General features: G+C 35.4%; 1 protein-coding gene across 3 annotated transcripts in view; it reads left to right on the forward strand.

Annotated features, from left to right (window-relative positions):
- NUP58 (nucleoporin 58) overlaps nucleotides 1-21,229 on the forward strand; it is a 37,982-nt gene that overhangs the window by 13,504 nt on the left and 3,249 nt on the right. For 2 of the 3 annotated variants that reach the window (XM_054384617.1, XM_054384626.1), the window contains 9 exons: nucleotides 1,067-1,091; nucleotides 1,517-1,582; nucleotides 2,287-2,461; nucleotides 3,823-3,902; nucleotides 4,554-4,672; nucleotides 6,655-6,737; nucleotides 9,536-9,737; nucleotides 15,595-15,693; nucleotides 18,543-18,638. In XM_054384617.1, coding sequence (XP_054240592.1) covers nucleotides 1,067-1,091; nucleotides 1,517-1,582; nucleotides 2,287-2,461; nucleotides 3,823-3,902; nucleotides 4,554-4,672; nucleotides 6,655-6,737; nucleotides 9,536-9,737; nucleotides 15,595-15,693; nucleotides 18,543-18,638 — 945 coding nt within the window. The remainder of the gene's footprint in view (nucleotides 1-1,066; nucleotides 1,092-1,516; nucleotides 1,583-2,286; nucleotides 2,462-3,822; nucleotides 3,903-4,553; nucleotides 4,673-6,654; nucleotides 6,738-9,535; nucleotides 9,738-15,594; nucleotides 15,694-18,542; nucleotides 18,639-21,229) is intronic. The other variant, XM_054384634.1, reaches the window with a different exon arrangement.

The raw sequence follows: 21,229 nt of genomic DNA on the forward strand, positions 1-21,229 counted from the left end.
ATACTAATTTTTTTTGCCTGATTATTAAGGTATCAGCAGAGAAAGGAGCCCTAAATTCAGGGGTTTCATCTTCCCTTTTCTCAGTATTGTTTGTTTTGGGAGGAGGCTATGTATGGGGTTTTTTCCCATTGTTGTTCATTTTTTGTTTGGTTTTCCCATTATCAAAAGGCACAAGGGATATCTGGGGGGCTCTGTGTTCTCTATTATATCAGATGATAGAGTCTGCAGACAGTTTAGATGTGCCCAGTTGCAGAAGCACTGACTTGTGCATTTTAAAATACTTGTGGCACTAACATTAGCTGCATAGCTATTTTCTACCATGGTGGCACTGAGAGGGAAGTGAGGATGTGAACTGTGTCCAGCTGAAAAGGTGAAGCCCACTTCTTGGGCTTTCTGAAAGTGTTCTTTCTAGCAGACTGCTACAGTATGAGATGAAATTACTACCCCTGACAGTGACTATTTCTCATGGCCTCTGATGCGCACAGTATTGTTTTCAGCTCCAATGCTCAAAGGCATTTCACATCTTGATCTACAGATAGATAGTTTGGAGCACGCTGGTGGTAGATACATGGTACCATCTTCAGCTCTGTAAAACCTCATTTGTTACTGCACCTAGTACAGTAACAGAATCCTTAGGGAAGCACAGTCAACTGGACCTTCATTACTGTTGTGTTTGAGAGGAGATTGCTATTGCTGAATTTAAACACTTAATTGTTTTGTGGCCACGGATCTGAGTGGTGGTTGCATAAATAGGAACAGATTATTTTTTTTTTTATGCAATTGCACTTTATACATCTGTAGTGACTTGTAGTAGTGACACAAGATATTTTGTATTACTCTGTGCCAAGAAACGAGCACCTTAATTGTTGAACCATTGTTCTTCAGAAGATATTTATCTTAAAGGGGAAGTAAATTAAAACCTTTCTTTTATAGGTGGTCTGCTCTGTTCCTTTCATCAAGAGAAATCAAGCAGACTGTAGTCAGTAATTCTTCCTCAAAATCTCATTAAAGTTGTTTTGTTTGTTCTTCAGAGCTTTATTTCTGACCTACAATTCTTCTTTTCTAGGTGACAAAACAGGAACAAGACCAGAGTAAGTGTCAGATTTTGTTCCATGTCTTACTAGAAGACAACTAAATATATTGGATTTTCTATTACTTTGATCTTGAAAAAGTCATAAATGTAAATACTCCACTTTTGTAATATGGCCGATCCAGTTCATAGTTTAAACATTGCAATTTTCCCATCAAAGGCAATACCTACTGCTTAGCTGGCATCTGCTGTATGCTGATCATGTGATCTGAAAAATGGTTTCTGTGAAATGTGTACGATGCTCATACTGAGGCTTGGACCCTGGCAGAGTATTTGTGTAAATTAATCCAGATCATTCCTACCTGTGGCATACATGCAGTGGGTGCAAAACTGTCATCAGTTCTTTGAATGTTTCTGTATTGAGTAGCCATGCAAAAACATTTGACAGTATTAAAGCACCATCTAAACATGTGTTGCTTCTTGCAGAGATAGCAAAGCACTGAAGGATGAAAATCTACCTCCAGTAATATGTCAAGATGTTGAAAATCTACAGTAAGTAGTGTTTTTGTTTAATTTATGATAATTGATTAGCTACAGTATTGTGTGCTGTTGCATGCAGGATAACTTACTAGTCCAAGGCCTTCCAGCAGGTTAACTCTGGGAACAGAGTACACTGAAAGTTGTGAAGCAGCTGAAGCCTTAGGTTTTTAGTTTTTTCAGCCTTGTTTTTCCATGCACTTACACAAATGGGAGTGCCCAACAAATAATGCTCTTGGCATCTGTTCCATCTCTACCTGGAAGCCTGTTGTACATGCATAGTAAGTATTGAACCTCATGTCTATATTGCGTGTGCATTGTGGTCTTGTAGACCTGCCTTCCAGCAGGAAGGAGGCAGCTTGTAGACTAGTCAAAGAAGCTGTATCTCTCTGTATTTCAGTTCGAAGAGATTATGCTTTAACATACATGTTACATGTATATACATGTATGTAAAAATATATTGTTGTTTGGTAAGGTTCAGCATAACATATTTAAACACTTGCTACTGAAGTTTGCAGGGTGGCTTTCTTGCAGTATTAGTGTGCTGGCAGTTAAGGTAATACTATACTAAACAGTAATTTTGCTGTTTAGTACTCGATTTTTGGAAAAAATATTTAGATAGCTATTTAAATTATGTGACAGAGACATAAACGCTTTTGGGTGCTTCAAGTCCAGTATATTAAGTTTCTTCCCCATCCCCTTCTTTTTCCTTTCCCTAGGAAATTTGTGAAAGAACAAAAACAAGTTCAGGAAGAAATTAGTAGAATGTCCTCTAAAGCAATGCTTAAAGTACAAGAAGACATTAAAGCTTTGAAACAACTTCTCTCTGTAGTTGCCAGTGGATTACAGCGAAACACTCTTAATATTGACAAGCTGAAAGTGGAAACTGCACAGGTATAAATAAAATTAATGGAATATAAATTTTATGTAGAAGTATGTATGTTGATTCTTTTATATGGGATAACAAGCCTTGTCAGTCAAGTTAACACTTTGTTTTCAAAGTGAAAAATTGAATTCCTTCTAATCTATTTGGAATTACTGTGGGAGACTAAAATGTGTGGAAGACAGTATTTTCTGGTAATTGCAGCAACAATAAAATTAGTTCTACTCAGAAAAGCACTCCTGTGTACCAAAAGTAACAGAAGGGAATGCATGCCCACTTAGTTTCACTTACATATGTAGCTGCTAACAACATGTTGGACTCTGGAGCAGCAGAAATGCAAGTATGTTTTTTTTCTTTAAAAAAAAACCCAAACAAACATCAAAACCAAACAAACCCAAACATCCCTGAAACCAAAACCAAAGCTCCAGACAAAAAAAAACTCCATAACATTTCATTCGTTCTAAATATCTTATGTAATACTAGTATTAATTTTGTGAACTTGAGTCACAACTCTGTCCACCAGCCTGCAATCTTAACCATGCACCCAATTTGATCTTAAGTTTTGATGTGGGTGCTTTTCAAGATAAGTTCTGCACTGCTTTGTATTTCACCTGGCATGTCAAGGCTCATTGCTAAATAAGTAAGTGTATTTTATTCTAATTGAAATATTGATGTTTTTCTATATCTTGTGATACCAAAAAGAAATACTGTATAGATTTGCCTTGCCAACAGTTTTCTATGAAAACACAACAAAACAAAACAAACCAACCAAACACAAACAAAAAGATAACAACAAACCAAACTTGTTACTGATATTTTCATATTTATGTAAATGGTGCAGTTGAGAATAATTGCAGAACCAGGCACTGAGAAATTCTTAATGGCAGAGTTATTAGTATTAAGAAGTATATGCTGTAATTATCATGCATAAAAAGATCATTTTCACAGAAAGAGAGGCATTTTCGTGAACTAATTAATTTTTTTTAAAAAGGCAAAATAATCCTTTTTATTTTATTTCTTCTCTTTTAGGTGTATTACTTCCTTGCACTTGACTGTTGCTTTTTTCGTGTAGTCCTCAATAATTATAACAGGATTTCTGAAGTTCGATAGAAATTAGATTTTTATCCCTGACAATTTAGTGCAATTATTCTCTGAGCTTCTCAATGTATTTTAAGTATGTCCTGTTGTTTGTTCCTTCTCCAAGTTTCTGTTGGTCTTTTGCAGTTCTCCAACTTTGAAGAAGTTCTGGTCAGATTCTATCACAGTGTTATATATATGAAAAAAATATGTGAACGAATAGTAAAGTTGTATTTTTTTCTTTGACTGCTTCATACAGAACCTTATGCTTTATTAATTTTCCTTACATATTTAGGAGTTAAAGAATGCAGAAATAGCATTACGAACACAGAAAACTCCTCCTGGTCTCCAGCATGAAAATACAGCCCCAGCAGAGTGAGTTACTGTTATTCATAAATCTAGCCAATAATATAACTTGGAGAGGAGAAGACAACAGGGAGACCTGATTGCAGCCTTCCAATACTTAAAAGGGACTTTTAAAAGAAAGACAGGGACTGACATTTTAGTAATCTCTGGTAATAGGACAAGGCATAGTAATTTTAAACTGAAAGATGGTAGATTCAGACAACATAGAGGGAAGAAATTTTTTTACAGTGCAGGTGGTAAAATACTGGAACAAGTTGCCCAGAGAGGTACATGCCCCATCTGGAAACGTTTGAGATCAGGTTGGATGGCTCTGAGCAACTTGATGTCCCTGCTTACTGCAGAGGGGGTAGGCTAGATTACCTTTAAAGGTGTCTTCCAACCCAGACCATTTTATGATTTGATGTATGTTCATAATTTTTTTTCTTGCTTCTTGTAACATCTGTACTGAATACATTATAGAACCAGTGTTTTATTTCTTCACTTAATTTGTTTCATAGATATTAGACATAGTCTTTTGTCTCTTTCCACAGTAGGGGTATATTAAGAGCATAAATGTTGCAATGAATTTAATGAAAATCAGCACTAGTATAGATCATATTTTTTTTCTTAACTGAAAAAATAGTGAAGTCTAATCACGATTGCATTGTTTTACTCATCTAGCTACTTCAGAATCTTGGTTGAGCAGTTTGAAGTACAGCTGCAACAATACAGGCAACAAATAGAAGAACTGGAAAATCATCTTGCTACTCAAGCAAATAATTCACACATAACTCCACAAGGTAAATGTTGCCATTTCAATTTTTCCTGTGTAGTAATTAAGAAATTGTAAACATATAAAAAAAACTTGAATTTCCCTTTCTGTTATTGTTGGCTTTTCCTATTTAATGTACAGAAATACATAATGTACAGGTAGATTCTGTAGTCTATCTATTAATGCAGTTACTGAGGTGCGATTTTTAAGCCTGGCTTGTTTTGGTATCCACTTCGTCCTTCTCTCTCCCTTCAACATCTAGCTGTTAAAGGGCTGATGCCTGGCATCTTCTGTTTTGCACTGGGCTGTCTGACCAGACAAATAGGGGTGTCTGATCTGCCAGCTCCAGATCAAATGGGAACTTTTCATTAGTTGGGAGCCTGTTGTCATTGCCTTCAACTCTGACCAATCAAAATTTAGTCTTGTTTGCTGCCACATCATTTAATCATGGGAGAATCTCTCTGATCAGAGAATACTGACCTCTGAACTGTAGTTTCTTTGTTGTTTAATGTTCCTGTGATCATGGACGTTTTTGTGTTGGGCTGTTTTAGGTACAGGTCCTGCGATAAGTGGTCAAGTGCATGCCTTTTTGTGCCAAATAAAACTTGAACATCTTGCCATCGCGGGATAGTACCTAAACTCTGGGCCTTATGTCAAAAACAAGGGAACTTTCTAGACCTAGCTTCTAGAATGGAAGATCAGCTGAACCTGAGGGTGCTCCATCTTTCTGTGTGATCTTCTTGTCTGTCCAGACTATGAATGGGATGTTTTCACAGATTTTCCTCAGGTTTTTCAGCAGTTTCTGCAATAATCTAAATGTTCCTGGTTTGTGTGGACAAGGCTCAATCTGTTGTGCCAGCATGCTCAACCTGCCAGCAAGTGGTCAATACTGTATTGCATATGTAGCCTTATCTTCCAGGAAAAACATCCTTTACTGCACAGGAAACTGTGGCTCAATGTCTTGAAGATTTTGAAATGTCTAGTATTCAGTATCAATAGATTGCTTCCAGATTCTTTGGAAACTATAGCCAGTCTTTCTAGATGTCACTGCCTCCACAACGTATGAGTTGGCATATGATTTATTTCCTAGCTTCTTTCTTTCAGAAAGAAATGTGGATTATAATGGAGAAATTCCCTTACGGAGAGGCTGGCTTTTTTTAGTTGAAGAGTCATTGCTAGATCTTCTGCAACTTGATAGCTGCTATTTGCATTTCAGTAGGTTATATACATCCTTCAGAGGAAAGAAGCACTTTTTTGTCTTCCATTTGGGTACATGGTTTCAGTGCTTCTTTCAGAAAAGCATTTGTCATCAGCAGATGCCTTGTTCTGCCAATACCTTAGAGATTTCCCCTTTAATCCAAAAATTTTGTATTAGTTGGGGTAGTGTGCTAAGAACACTTTCATATCTGTTTGGGAAGTAAGATAACCTAAACCTAAGACTTCATGTGGGCAACAAGCTCCTCGTTGTGTTTTCTGTTTATGATGTGCTTGTGGGTGGAACTAGATTAAGAGTTCCTGTGGGGCTTGTTAATCATGTCTTAATGTTACCAAAGCTTCATTCTATTCTCTGGCAAAATCAGTTGAGCAGTTAACTGTGTTTTAAGTCAGAGTGGAAAACAGTTAAATCAGATTCTTTTGCTTTTTTTATCTATATGTAAAAAAACAATGTGGTAAAATGTTCTGTGAAATTAGATAAAGTTAGATTAAATAATACTTCTTAGTTTGCTTAATAATAGAATCATGGGAAATTAATTACCATGTATGTAAAAATAAATAATGAGAGTGCTTTTCAAAATGAAGTTAGAAGCCTTTTCAAAAAAGTAGTCCTTAGTGACCCAAGCCACCCAATTGCTCTCAGATTCTGTGTGTTTTATAAATTAACTTGTTCTCGTGCAATTGTTTTTGTGCTTTGTGCTGCGTGGGTTTTGGGTGGGCTTTTTGCTGTGATACAAGCTGTAAGTCTTCTGGTACTGAGATTGTCACAACAGTATTTTATGTGCCTCTTTACAGATTTGTCTATGGCTATGCAGAAAATCTATCAAACGTTTGTAGCTTTAGCTGCACAACTTCAATCAATACATGAAAATGTAAAGGTATGTTGTTTCAACAACGTTCCTTTTGTATGTAGTGAAAACAGAGTTACTTCTGTCTTTTGTTAAATTAATTTTTGAATAATTTTGCAGCTGTCCTGGAGAAGTCCTTTAATTAAGAATTAACTAGTTTTTAGCTGCAGTCTAAACTGAATTATTTTCTTACAGTGATGATAACAACTGACTACAGCCTTTTAGGTTACAAAATATTTTTTTATTCAACTCTCTTCCCTTTTTAGTTGTTGATCAGTATTCAAAATGTCTGTCTCTGAGTTCCTATTTGTATGCTTTACTTTGTCAAAAGATGTCTTGGTCCCAGGTGAAGATAATATAAACCTGATTTTACTCAAATAGGTAACAGACAAAAGTAGGTGTTCATATGTAGAATTTCTATCAATGTATCAAAGAATTTTGGTGAAAATTGTCTTCTCAGTTAATCTTTTTCAACCTGTTTTTCATGGGAAGTCATATATATATATACAGGAAAAAATCCACTAAGAAGGAAAAAAATTGGTAATGTCAAAGGCCCTAGTAAGGCTGGTTTGTGGTTTTGGGGGTTCTGGGATTTTTTTTGGGGGGGGATTTCACTGTCATGGACCTTGGTTTAGATTTTCTATTTACAGTGGTGTTCTACAACCCATGATTTTTGAGATAATCAGAACCCCCAAACCAAAACTAAACCAGAGACTGTAAAAACCCAAACCCAACCAGAAAAACCCTCAAAACCAACAACAAAACCAAACAAACTAAAAACAAAACACCAACCCATCTCTTGGGGAAGAGAACCCAAGTGTTTGTGATTGTCTCTACTAGGTGACTTCCTTAATGGAAACAGCTCTGCTAACTCTTCTGCTTGTTTCCTTCCCAAAGCTGCTTCTGCACAGTATTGCTAGTTCTCTGGACATCGGAAACTTTCTTCTTTTCCTGAATAAAGTTCAGGAATATTGAGGATCTTGTATGAACTAGATCCCTTGCCTTGTATTGCTTCTGTCAGCATGGATATTCACTGGTTTCCAGCTACCTGTCATTAGATCGTTGTGGTATTCTTAGTTATCTTGGTTTTGGTACCAGATACATAATATATCAGCTTCTCCATTATTTTGGTGGAATTACACAAAGGATCCCAAATAAGTTCTGAGCTCTTCACTTCCAAGATCTGAGTATAGCCTGAACTCATGTAGTGAGTCATCTTTGTGCTGACACATTTTTGTTTTCTTCAATGTGAAGAACTGGATTAGTACACAGATATAAGCACTGGTGTCTTCAGTACCTTTTCATCATGACCAAACAGCAAAGACTTCACTTCAGCTTAAGAAATACTCCATTGCCTGAAACAAAGGGATTGGTTTGAGGATTTTTCTTTTGGGGTTTTTTTTTTTTTTTTTTTTGTATTTAATACAGTAGATGATCCGGAAGGCTGATATTTGGGAAGATGCAATTATAACTACAGCTTCAAAAAAGCAGAAACAATTATGTATTGCTTAAGTGTCTCTCATTCTGACCACCTGTTTTAGCTTATCAGCTAGGAGATGGTGAGCACACTTTATTTGATGTTTGTGATATGGTTTGTGAAGGCTGTGACCACGGTTGATGCCTTTGTCTGCAGCAGGCTTTCTGGTTTGCACATATGCTTAGATTCCAAAGTTGCAGAAAAATACATCTGGAAACATCTTTGCATGGGGATAGTTAAATATATTTATATCATATATAAACATATACGTTCTGTATCCAAGGTCAGTGCTTTGGCACAATTCTGGTTCAGAATTTCATTAAATCATTCTATGCAGATTATCCTTGTAGAAGAGTTCTTAATGTTTAATGGTATTCGTCACTCCTATGGCAGTCACTATGGCATTGTATTAAATCTCATCAGAGCTCTATAAATGTATTTTCTCTCAAAAGACAGCACACTTGATGTGATAATAAGATCAATCTTTCTTTTGTGTTTCCTGCTGTTGCTGATAGATTTAGGATTAGAGCTGTTCAAGTCCCGAGTCAGAATTTTTGGACTGCTAGTTCCTCTTGGAAACAAGCATATCCATAGCCAGGAACACCAGACATAGTATGCCTTCCATAAAATTCAGCTGAACGTACTTTAAATGTAATAGATTTATTAAATTCTCAGTTAGAAAATGAAAATTATTCTGTTCTTTTAATTGGATCCATTTATTCTTGTTCTGTTACCTAAGATATCCCTAGTTCCCTCCTATATGGCAGATAGAAATGGCTCGTGACTAAGACATCAAGCCAGGTGTTGTCACAGAACATGGGGTTTTGAGAGAGGAAGGGGCATAAGCAAGTCTGAAGCAAAATGATTGGTGAAATGCATCAGAAATGAGAGAATTGTAAAATTCTGAGAGTTTATTTAGCTTTGTGCTGAGAAATGCATGCATGAAAGGAAGGCTGGGCAAGCAAAAGCAGATTCCATGCAGAAAAGGTAGCATTAAGGAAGAGTATTAGAAGCAAGTAATGTGGCTGTGTTTTGCCTCTTAAGTATAGTGATACAAATTGAATTATACTCATTTACACCAACTTTGAAAGATTTTGGTACCATTCAATATGTTGGTCTGTAACACTTGACTGTTTTGCAGAATTTAAGGAAGCTGTTATGGCTTTAGCTGATGCAAAACCGTTCCCCAGCTTGTAGCCTTACTAGGTCCTTTCAATTGTGTTTGTTTGGGTTTGGTTTTGTTGGTTGGGATTTTTTTAAGGAAATTTTAAAACGTAGTGTCTCTTTTCTTACTAAGTTAAGGTTTATGTCAATTACATTGAACTAAATTACTTCCCCCTATGCCCTTCAGATGCTCAAAGACCAATACCTTGGCTACAGGAAAACCTTTCTGGGAGATGCCATGGATGTGTTTGAGGCAAGACGAACAGAAGCTAAGAAGTGGCAGAGCGCGCCACGTGTTACCACTGGACCGACCCCTTTCAGCAACATACCAAATGCAGCAGCCGTTGCGATGGCTGCAACACTAACTCAGCAGCAACAGCCTGCTACAGGTCTGAGTGCATTCAAGTTATAGATTATTAGTGTTGTGACAATAGCAAAGTTGTGTAAAATTTTCTATGAAGTCTTCCTTTGTGTTAGACTGAAAACCTAAACATTGTGATGAGCAAAGTTACTGATTCATAGCCAATAGAAAAATGCAGGGTAGACTTAGCAATAACAATACAACAGATACTTAATCTTGTGAACTTACTTGTATTAGTGATATTTACTGTATTGCTCTAACTTACCCTTTGGAATGTGAGTCTTCACTCTTAACATCTCTGAATACACAATAGTATAGCCTCTTGCCACAATTGTATGGTTATAGTAAATTATTTCAAATTGGTGAGGAGAGAATATCTAAATGCATATTACCTTTTCCTATGTAAAATTAATAATGCATTTTTCTATAGCACTTTGGAACTGTAAAATGAAAAATGCTGCACACCAGGAAGGATAGTGGAGGAAACATCTGTAGAATAGGAAGGGGGATGCCTGGCTCATTACATAGACAAATCCTTTGTCAGGGTGATGTTGGAGCAGTATTTGCTGGCCATTCTGCTGTTGCAAGTATGTTAGAGAAAGTAGGGTAGTTCAATGGCTCTGTGTGTAAGAGTAAGACCAAAACAGAAGTGCATGACCCACTGCAAGAAGAATGAATATGTATGGCAAAGGAAATAACTTAAGGCACCTTAGTTGACATTGTTATACTAACCAATGATCCTCAGAGACTGATTCCTGAATGTAAAGAATCAAATTAATATTTAATAATTTAACAGAAATAAGGTAAATTCTGTTTAATTTTACTTGAACATGGATACATGTCTGTCAGCAGATTATGAAAAGTATGGGAAACTTCATTCTACCTTTTGTTTTCTAAAATGTTTATCATGGGTGTACTGAAAGTCATACTGGCTCTTTCTCATTCTCTTGTCTTAGAACAGCAGTCATGTTTTTGATGGTTTAGAGACCTATGCAGCAACCACCATAAGTTATTAGACCATTTTTGCCTTCTCCATAAAAGGAAAATAAAATGTGCTTACAAACAGCAAGGAGATGGGTTTAGAAGATAAATATGCCAAAATATTTTAAACACAACAAAAAATTAAGTTTTTTATGAAAAATTTATCTTCTAAATTTCCATTATAGATCAGTCTTTCTGCTGCTGCTATAGTAATCTATAGAAATTTTGTTGAAGTGACATCTGCAAAAGTCTGGTTTAAACAGAAAATATATGATAATGTAATGTCATGCTTCAGAGTTTTAAATACAGATAGAAGTGTGGCTTTTGCAGGCTGATGTTGCCAAAGTAGTTCCCTCTCTCTTCATCTCTTTCTCTTCTTTTTTTTTTTTTTTTTTTTAAATACTCTATGTGGTCATTACAGGATCAGTTGTGCATGAAAGTCAAATATTTGCACATAAAGTTATACCTGCATTTTCATGAATTGAAGTGAGGGATTTAAACTTCCTCTTCCTAGTCCAGATTCAAGAGAACTGCTAATAAATTAAATTGATGCCACTTACGGCATGACTCCGTGAATATCCTCTTAGGAGTAGGAATGAAGAGAGGGAGGGGCAAAAAAAAAAAGGCAGAATTGACCTGTACCAACACACCGGAGGTAAGGTGATTCTTATCTAGAGGTATTTTGTAACATTTTGTAGTGAAAGGAGTAAATGGGAGCATGTGTAGGTTGGTTTGGGGAGGGGTGTTGATTTTTTTTTTTTTTGGTTGGTTGTTTTGGCAGAGTATTTCAAAAGCCAAAAATGTGCCAACTACAAGAGTGACGATTAACTTAGATCAAACATGCCAACAAAATTAGGCAATAACTTGTTTATTGCTTATTCAGTTGGAATAGTTACCTTCCACACAACTCACTTGACCTGGAGAAACAGAACTAGATTCGTGTTCTGAGTGGCACTTCAAGAGTACTTAAGACTGCTAGACAGTGGGGTTAGATGGAACTTGAAGTCGTCTCTCCTGTACCTCTAGCTCAAAAGCAGGATTACTTAGGCCTGAACTATTTGAGATGTCCTGAAGTCATAAAAGATTGCTAGAAAGCTGTGAAATGTTTCTTTCCTAAATTTTTGGTTTCAGTGCTTGGCATTTTCCCAACAACTTACAAGAAGCTTTTTTTAGCTTCAGGATAAGGCTGTCACTGTTCATCTTACTCTAAATGGGGGATAAAAAAAAAATAACATCTCTTATTTTAGTTTTTCAGGAATCTTTACGTTCTCTAAAAGAGGACTTGCCTTCTCTTCGTTTCCTTTTCCTTGTTTGAGTTTTCAGGTGGCCATTGGCTGCAGTGAAACTGCAAATGTTTGCAAATTTTAACTTTGTTATGGATGTGATAAACTGTCTGCTAGAAATTTATATCATGCATATTTCTTTGGAAGCTCTAGACCCAAAGAGTGGGATGGTAGGGAGGTTATGAGAGAAAAAACTGAAATGATATATGTAGAAGTGGGAAGAGGGAGTGTCTGCGTAATACCTGACCCGATGTTGCTGTTCTTGAAAATAAGAATAAAACAAGAAAGTTAATCTGGGATTTAAAGTTTTTGACTAAAATCTAATATACGGTACTTTAGAGGAATCAGGAAGGTTAGTGTGTGGTGTTTTTTTTTTTTAAAGTATGATGTTTACATGGTTAAGTCTGTTTCCTAAGATTAATTTAGACTTAGTTACTGTTCTTTCTCTGAAAGAGAAGTAATTTATTTTAAATTTATGTTCAGAAGTTAACGGTTCAGCTAAATCTAAGCTGTGGGATCAGGGAATGTTTCCCCAGTTCCTGGGTGTAGATGTGCACCCTATTTGTGATCTCTCTGTATACCTAGACATATCTGGCTTCTATTGATATAAATGAAGCCAGTGGATCCTGGCTATGTGGAAGAAAGGGAGCAAAGATGCACTCCACTGGTCTCCTGGGATGGATAATCAGGACACCAGGACGGTGGTGTGCACATTGAAGCACAGTTTTTGTGCATGTTTTGAAGCTGGAGTTATTAAAATGATGCTTAAAGTCTTGTCAGCACACAACCTGTCTCTCTTGTTTAGCACTTTTGCTCTGAGCACAGCTTTAATGGTAGCAATGAGGCTGACGCTTTTATGCAGGAGCAACTAGAGTTCTAACCATAGCCTCACCTGTACCTTCCCTGAGTAGTCTTGAACTTCATGGAAGTTAAAATGATGGTGGGTGGTCTACAGATAACTGATGGGGTTGAAGTAAAAAAATTTTAAAGGAAATTAAAGCCTAGTGAACTAAGAGCTGTAAATGCATGAGGCTAAACCAGATGTTTTTCTGGTAAGACTTAAGATGTCTTAGATGCTTTGTTCAAGCTCACATTTCCTCCTCTAAATATAAATTAAATACCCTCCCAGCTCCACAGACAACTTAGTTACTCTCTCCTTCACTGGTGAAGTGCAAAGCTAGTGAAAGCATTATTAAGCTATTACCATGCTTCCTTATGTTTTGATTTGAATTGGTATGATATTGAAGTGCTAATGGGAAAGGATACTGAAATCTTTATAGCGCTTAAAATTTTTATTGTGTAATTAGATACTAACCCTGATTAAAATTAGTCAGTATATTACTACTTCAGAATTGAATGTAAGTTGTGACTCAAATTTTATTCTCTGTTAAGATCGGCTGTGATTTAAAAGACTGCAGAATATCACTTTAGTCTGGATTTTTTTGTAGTGAGTCCTGTTCGTAAAACTGAAATGCTCTGCAGGGCAAATATATATCAAGTTTTAAAATGTTAAAATACTTGTTATAATTAATTTGTCTCATACCTATAATAGCCAGAAGTGCCGTTTTTTTGCTAGTACTTTTGGCATCAAAGAGACTTTATTACTAGCTTTTTTGCTACTGAAAATTATGTTTACTTACAAGTACTGTAAGTAGTGATGTTGCCTTCAGAACATTATGGTACAAAATCAGCAAATACCATATGCTGTTGCTCAATGAAAAGCTTGTTAGCCTAAGGCATAATGTCCTGTTTTGTATAATCCAAGGTGTTTTAGAATAATGTTTTTTACTGGCATGTTGTATTTGGTAAAAAGCTTGCCCCAGAGGACTGTAGTGTTTTGTTTTAAGGTCTTCTGCTATCAGTGCCTCTAACAGATAGAAACCTGTGCACTTGAGAAGGAACTGGATATGGTTTTGGGTTCTTCTAGTTTATTAGATGTCTGACGTGTAGGGTGTTTTGTTTCTTTTTATTGATAACAATTTTCTTATTTTCTAAGAGCTGCTAGGTAGATGTATCAGTATTTAAACTGGATGTAAACAAGTTTAGTTTGAAATCTTTGTGAAAATTTGTAATTACATCTGAATATACTTTTTTTTTTTTTCAGTTGGGGGGTGGGGGGGTAAAAAGCTTGGGCTTCCCAGGAACTCCCTGCTAAGCAGAGACAAAGCTAACAACTTGAGTTGCCCGTAAAATTTAGTTTAACACTAATTTGAGTATACAGATGTCATTCAGCTTGGATCACATAAGAATTTTGTGTTCCTAGCAAAAAATGTTACTATTCAATACAGTGCCTTTCACTTGATTCAAAATGGTTTTCCATTCAAATCTTTTAATTACTGAAAGGATTTTAAAAGCTTGAAATATTTACATTTTAAAACACTAGATAAATATTACTAATGGGAAACTTTGTAGTACAAAGGAAAATTTGAAGGAAAATCAGATGTTGATGCTGGTTTAGGAAAAAGACTGAAATTGTCTGAGCTTTATAGTAATATTGGAATACATCATCACTTTCACAGATACTGTATGTAAAGTATGTTCAAAGATTGAGAAAGCTATCCTGAAGGTGTGAATGTCTGGATTAAGAGTCTGGCACTGTATTTTATCTGCAATGATTAAACTTCTTAGTGCACTGAAAACTGTTTGGGAAAGACAGGAATATAAGATTGTAACTGTGAAAACTGTCAAAATATATTATTTATCAGAATTATTTTAAAATGTGTTAGTAATGGGCTAGCAAGTTGGTTCTCTGTTCCCCAAAGTTAAGGGGGGGGGGGGGGGAAGAAAAAAAAAAAACAACTGAGGCTGTAAATCTAATCTTGGCAGATTAAAAATGTTTTGACAGTCCTGCAACTTAGTGTGAATATGCAGGGGAAAGTACTGTCAATTTTTTTAAATTATGGGACAAAATCTAACTGAAATTTTGAATGTATCTAATTAAGGTACACAGAATTGTGCCTTTTGTAAATGTCTATTTATACAGGTGGTTTGACTAGTTTACCTTATTGAATGGTGTTATGTAGCAGAGCTTAACAGAACTCAGTTATCACTTGTGTGGAAAAGAACTGAATTGTCATGTTACTGTGTAATTGACTTGCTTAAAAATCAACAATAAATTTAATAAAATAAAGTCATTGTCTTGTTTTTTATCTTAGTGTTCTGTTTAAATTTGGATGGAATAATACTTGAGTAGTTTTGAGGATTCCTATTAAATAAACTTTTGATAGTATAGTTTTAGTAGCATTAGTGTCAGTTCTGAAGTTTTTTGTTAGAAGGTTTTTCCCTCATTTTGATTCCATTAATACAGATGGCAAAATATTGTTATCTGTGAGTTCTCTCAGGTTTTGATAAATGTTTTGAAGTTTAAGATGAGACTGGTTAATTTTGAAAATACTAAATGATGTTATGTTGTTAGCTTTCCCAGTTTCACCTTACTCTAGTCTGTTTTCTAGATTTTTACCAGTTGGACGTAGAGGCAGTTAGTGAAGTGAGGAATTTTGATGAGGTAAAGTTAATGGGATTTGTTGAAAGCAATGATGTTCACATTATCAGATACTTAAATAAAGAACCTCTTTACTATGAAAGAGTAAGGCAAGTTTGTTCTCATTTTTTTTATACCAGGGCCACAGCCATCTCTGGGAGTTAGTTTTGGAACGCCATTCGGCTCAGGTATTGGCACTGGCTTGCAATCAAGTGGCTTAGGTTCTTCAAGCCTTGGAGGTACACTTTAACTTTTCTAATGTTTCATTTAATTATTATACCGCACATCTGAATCTCTTGCAAATCTATAACTCCACTAAGAGGATGATCTGCTTCAGGAATAGCCCTTGCAATTTGGCAATCTGCACTTCCCAAATTTCTTCGTGCCTTGCACAAAGAGTTGCTAAAGCTAAGGCTAATAAGCCATTGCAGTGAAAATAGGATGATTAGGGTAAAATAATCACATAAATTCTGTTTTTAAAGCTAGGGAAGCACATAAAGTACATCCTTATGTAACTACAACTTTATTTTACATACATGAAAGTTGGACACCTGACATTGGATCATGCTATAACTAATCCACTGAAGTTTTTCATCCGTGTAACTTAACTATAGGGACCCATTTCTACATGGATAATGATAAGAACAAATGCTAAAAAAATATTACGGTTCTGGGATCCTGCTTGCTGAAACATTTGCTTTTGCTGTCACCCTGTCCCTCAATGCTGAGGTAGAAAAACCATCAGTCTTCAAGCTAAAAACCAACATTTTAAAATGAAAGAAAAATACTATTCAGTTTAGAGTGGTGTTGGGGAATATATTCCAAGAGAACACATGACTGAAATAGTAGGTGGTGGTAATAAAAACCCCAACTATTCATGTAGATCTTTTAATTTAAATGTAATGAGTTCTCAGTAGTAGAACTATAAGTAGAATGTAAATGATTAATAGTATCTAATCGGCATATTAATTTCATAGCTATATAGGTGAGGGATTCCTAGAGTGCAAGTCAAAAGACTCTAGTGTCCTCTGAAGCTTTTGCATGAGATCTGCAAAGAAAATTTATCACACCTGCTGAACATAAATACAATGTGTTGTTGGGTTTGTTACATCCTCTCTGCAGCCACAGTCCACATTCTTATTTTGCCTCTTTATGAACCAAACGTGAATCGGTGTTGTCATTTAAAATGCTTAAATGTCACCCAGTATTGAGAAGATGTAACTTGAATGTTACATCAATTTTACCTTAAATAATCATCTTGAAATTATCTGCCAGTGTCCTTTCTCATCAGATTAGAAGATTTTTCAGATGAAAGAAAGTCTTGTTTTCTATGAACAGGAAAAATAACAGTGAACTGAAAGGAAAATACTTTTGAAGTACTAGGTCATTCCCACAGTGTTTTAAATACCTTAACCCCATAAAAATTCTTCCTTTTCAACCTAATAGATAGACTAAAGATTGTTGATATATATTCACCAATGTAAATTAAAACATGTTTCATTTTACACTGATGGACAACTGCTTCTAGTTTTCTCTTAGAAGCCTAACTTGCATTCCTTTTTAGCTAGGCCTCTGCTTAGGAAGGCATTTGCTTGTATTTATTCTGTGTTCATTTGAAAAATTATTTCCTTTTAACCAACCAAGACGACTATTTGACCAAGTGTAGAATAATAAAAGATTACATGCAAAATATCCTGCAGGTGTGCTCTTGGAAACAAATTGTCAGAATGAGTATTTCAGACTTTTATTATTTTAGGGTTGGTTTGCTGGAGTATTTAGTTTTGGTTTGGGGGGGGTGTTTTGTTTTTAACAGAGGAGTTTCTAATGTCTGCTCTTGAAATAGCATTTTATGGGGAAATTTTCTCTCTGTCTATGATAAACATTCTGTGAATTTTGTCAGTGACAAACAGAGGCTTTTATGTGCAAGCATGTAAAATATGTAGCATTCAGATCCTGTGCTTAAGTATTTGCAGACACCTTGCCTGACCATGGGTAATTCATTTCAAACTAGGTAGGACAGAAGAGTGTATTATTTAAATAAACTCTCTTATGTTCAAATGATACTTGTCTTTTATATACTTCTGAAAATAAAACGTTGCAGAAGACTAGGGAGCACTTTACTGATGGTGTGCTCAATACTTGCCAGTTTTAAAATCTCAAAATTATTTATGTAAAGGAGTAATAAAGGCTCAATCTGCAGAAAAATACGAATGTTTTCCCTGACGCTTGAAAGTGAAGATGGGAGCATAATTTCCTCAAATACAAATACTATTCTAGTTTTGAAAACCTCTTGAGACAGCCAGAATTGGAGAATGTATTTCTCTTACTGTTCCTTTTGTCTGGTCTTTATCTCATGCTGCAAGTGTCAGCTGAGTTTTCCTTTGAAATGGCCTCATTTTAATACAATTTGAAATATTGAAATATAAGATTATAAATGCTAATTCTCAAATTAATAGAATTAGTTTTATTACAGCTGTATATTTATGGCTACTCTTTATATGATTTTTCCCATTAAATATTGTGAAATTCTCTTTCTAGTCTGTATTTAACCTATTTTGTTGTTTCCTAGAGAAAGTTGATCCCCAATAACCTGGGGGGATGATGACTCTAAATGAAGCCTAAAGTAAACTCAAGAAAATGTGTATTCTGTTTTAAACATAGATTTTTTTTTTTTCAGAGTTGCAGATGAAGACTGCAGCTTTCTGTAATAGAAGTCATAGAAATTGTCTGAATTTTCTTAGGTTCTGCCTAATTGGTTACAATTTTCTTGCCAGTGTAACTGCAATTCAATAGTAATTTTGTGAACTTTGGTAGTTTACTTCATCCTTTTTTTTTTGGTGCATTGTTGGTTTGGTGTTTTTTCCTTTACTCAATTTTGAAGGAAGTATTTTTCTCCAATACTTTTCTGTTTGTACTGTTTTCTTAGGGCAGTGAGAATAAAATAGTCTTGAGGCAATTATCTTAGGAACATATTTACCAAATAATGATAAGAATTATGTTGGGGTTTAGAATACTTGCCCAAAACCTATGTGTCTTTAATTGCTGTGTCTGTAATTTTTGTTGTATGTCTTTACTATTATTCTACTAGGATTTGGAAGTAGCTCTGCCTTTGGAAGTAGTGCCACAGGAGCATCGTCATTTGGGTTTGGAACTACAAGTAAACCATCAGGAAGTCTAAGTGCAGGTTGGTTTGTTTCTCTTGAATTCAATCATATCTTAAAAGTGTTACAATCAAACTGCTGTACTCGATCTAAGAAAGCTTTTGAAACAAATGTGCTTGAAGTTGCATGGATATAAATTTACTTGCTAAATACTTTTCAGAGAAGCTTTCAGATTCTGTTAAAGGTCTTCTAGGTAGACAGTACTCAGTGAGTGGTAATGTTTTCCATTTGATGGTGTTTGTCTAATTAGCGGATGCAGGAGTTCAGGTGCATCGGATTGCATCAGGTGCAATCTGAGGCACACACATGCAGTTATTACTTGAATGTGTAGGCTATACAGTTACTGAGCTATTAAAATTACTGTATAAATTTGTGACCAGTATGCCAGTAACTTGATTTCCTGAATTCATAAGAATAGTTGAATTATTTTTTTAGAAACCCGGAATGTTTCTTTAAAACTGTCAATATGCTTATCCTTTCTATTTGAATAATTACAGGTGTTGTATATCTGTATATCAATAATTCATTGTGTTAACTACTTTGAAAACATTCCTATGGCAGTTGAACTATGATGTGCTCATTTCACTGCTTTGGTTTAATTTTGGTGGTGGTGAGAGTATGCTATCAGTGCAAGTGCTCCTTAACTCAGATGTCTGAAATCTTAATCATTTCTATAGCTTGCATCTCTATTTACCTTTTAGGAAGGACTTTGGTTTTGAGCAAATTGTTTACTGCAGTCTAAATTACAGTATTTCTTTAATGACAGATTGAAGGAGTATCATGTCCTCGAGGACTGGCTTTTTGTAGCATGTTTCTTTTTTAAAAGCAACCTTTTTCTTAACTGCTATTGATAAAAGCATAGCAAGTGGCTGGTATTTATTAGTAGGTGTGCAGAGAATTATCTGGGACTAGTGTCTTGTTAGTTGCCATGCTTTTTTGTTTTGGTTTGTTTTTTCCCTTGGTTAGTGATAGATTATGCTGACAAATTAAGCCTGTCAAGTACCTTAAGCTTTGTAATATAAACTGGAAATAAATCACTACTAAACTGGCTGCATAGCATTCATGAATGTGTAACATTAGTAAACTCTCAAAAGAACATCTCTAATTTTGCAATATGCATTGTCTGAGCATCAGCCTTTTGCTAGTTCGTTCTTAATATCAGAAACAAGTGGAAAGCTTACACTGCTGTAAGCTACACTTCTGTAGTGTAGCTTAATTTTCCTGAGCCTATATTAAATTGCCTGTTAGTAATAGTTTTATAAGTAGCATAATAGTTATATACATAGCATTGCAGCATTTCAAGCTGTGGTTACAAAGTACATAATTTACCTCTTAGTATGTTAAAAATTATAATTGGGAAATCAGTTGTAGGAATCAGTTGTCTGCCAGGAATGAGGTATCAAACCAAAGCAAATAACAAGTTTGTCTTAGCTGTGTTGATGGTGTGCAGAAACAATTTAGATGTCATTTTGTTGTATTCTTCAAACCATGCTTTGTCATGGTGGCAGTTCTGTGTCAGTCTTTCTTGAGCAGTGAGGGAGTGGAACCCAATAAAATGAAGATTATTTTCAGTTATCTCAAGTTTTGGCTACAGAAGGTGGTGACCAGGAATGTAAAAGATTAAGTATAATTTCTGTCATGTTGTGCTTATAAAGTGATTGTGAAATCCTGATCCACACTGGGGTTATGGAATCAAAACCTCCATTAAAATTTTGTAGCCCAGCAGCACATTAACTTTTACCTTTTATATCCAGAATCTTAAGCCGTGTAACTTCTGGATTGTGTGTGATCTTGAATTTAATTTTATTGAGGGTGCATAAATGGACTTGAATTTTATAACCTCACTAGCCTCAGGCATATTTATTTAAATTTTGTGTGTCCTGTTTCTGACACAGCATTTACAGAAACCTGAAACAATGTTTTGGTTTATATTACCATATGATGTTAATATCTTGTTTCTGGGTTCTCTTTCTTTTCAAAAGCTAGGAAAATTGAATGAATAGAAGTTATTGGGCTATATTGTTAGCGTTTGTGTTTAGATGTGAGCACTTCAGTATTTTTCCATACTAACAGCTACTAAGAGGTCCATCAGACTATCTAGGATGTTAGATAAAGTCCCAAGTCTTCTCCACATACTTTCCATTGGTTTGTTCTTGTTTTAGAATGATAGTTCTCTAAATTACTTCTGTCAGGTGTTTGTAAGTTATGAGTTAAATTTAATTGCTTGAAAACGCTTTATGTTTTCTGATAGTATTACTGCTCTTCATTTCAGTTTGCATGTTTAAAGACAAAATTGAGTCCTCTGAAAGTATTTATAAGCATCTTCTAATAGTAAATTTGGCTTAGTCCAGGAGCACTTTTGTCTGCTGTGCCAGCAGGTGAAAAGCAGAGCAACTGCAGTCTTCTCTCAATTCTTTTAGTGCACACAACTGTGATATGGAACAAGTGTGCCAGACTTCCTTCTAAAATGCACAGAGCACTTTGGAAAGCTGGCTTCAGGTGCCAGTTAATTCCTACTCCTATTCATTTGATGGCAACTGAAAAAGCTGATATGAGTGGGATGTTGTAAAGAGCATTAAGACTCCGAAAGTGATGAGAAAAAAAAAAATCAGTA

This window comes from Indicator indicator, chromosome 1, assembly GCF_027791375.1.
Source record: "Indicator indicator isolate 239-I01 chromosome 1, UM_Iind_1.1, whole genome shotgun sequence".
NCBI lineage: Eukaryota > Metazoa > Chordata > Aves > Piciformes > Indicatoridae > Indicator > Indicator indicator.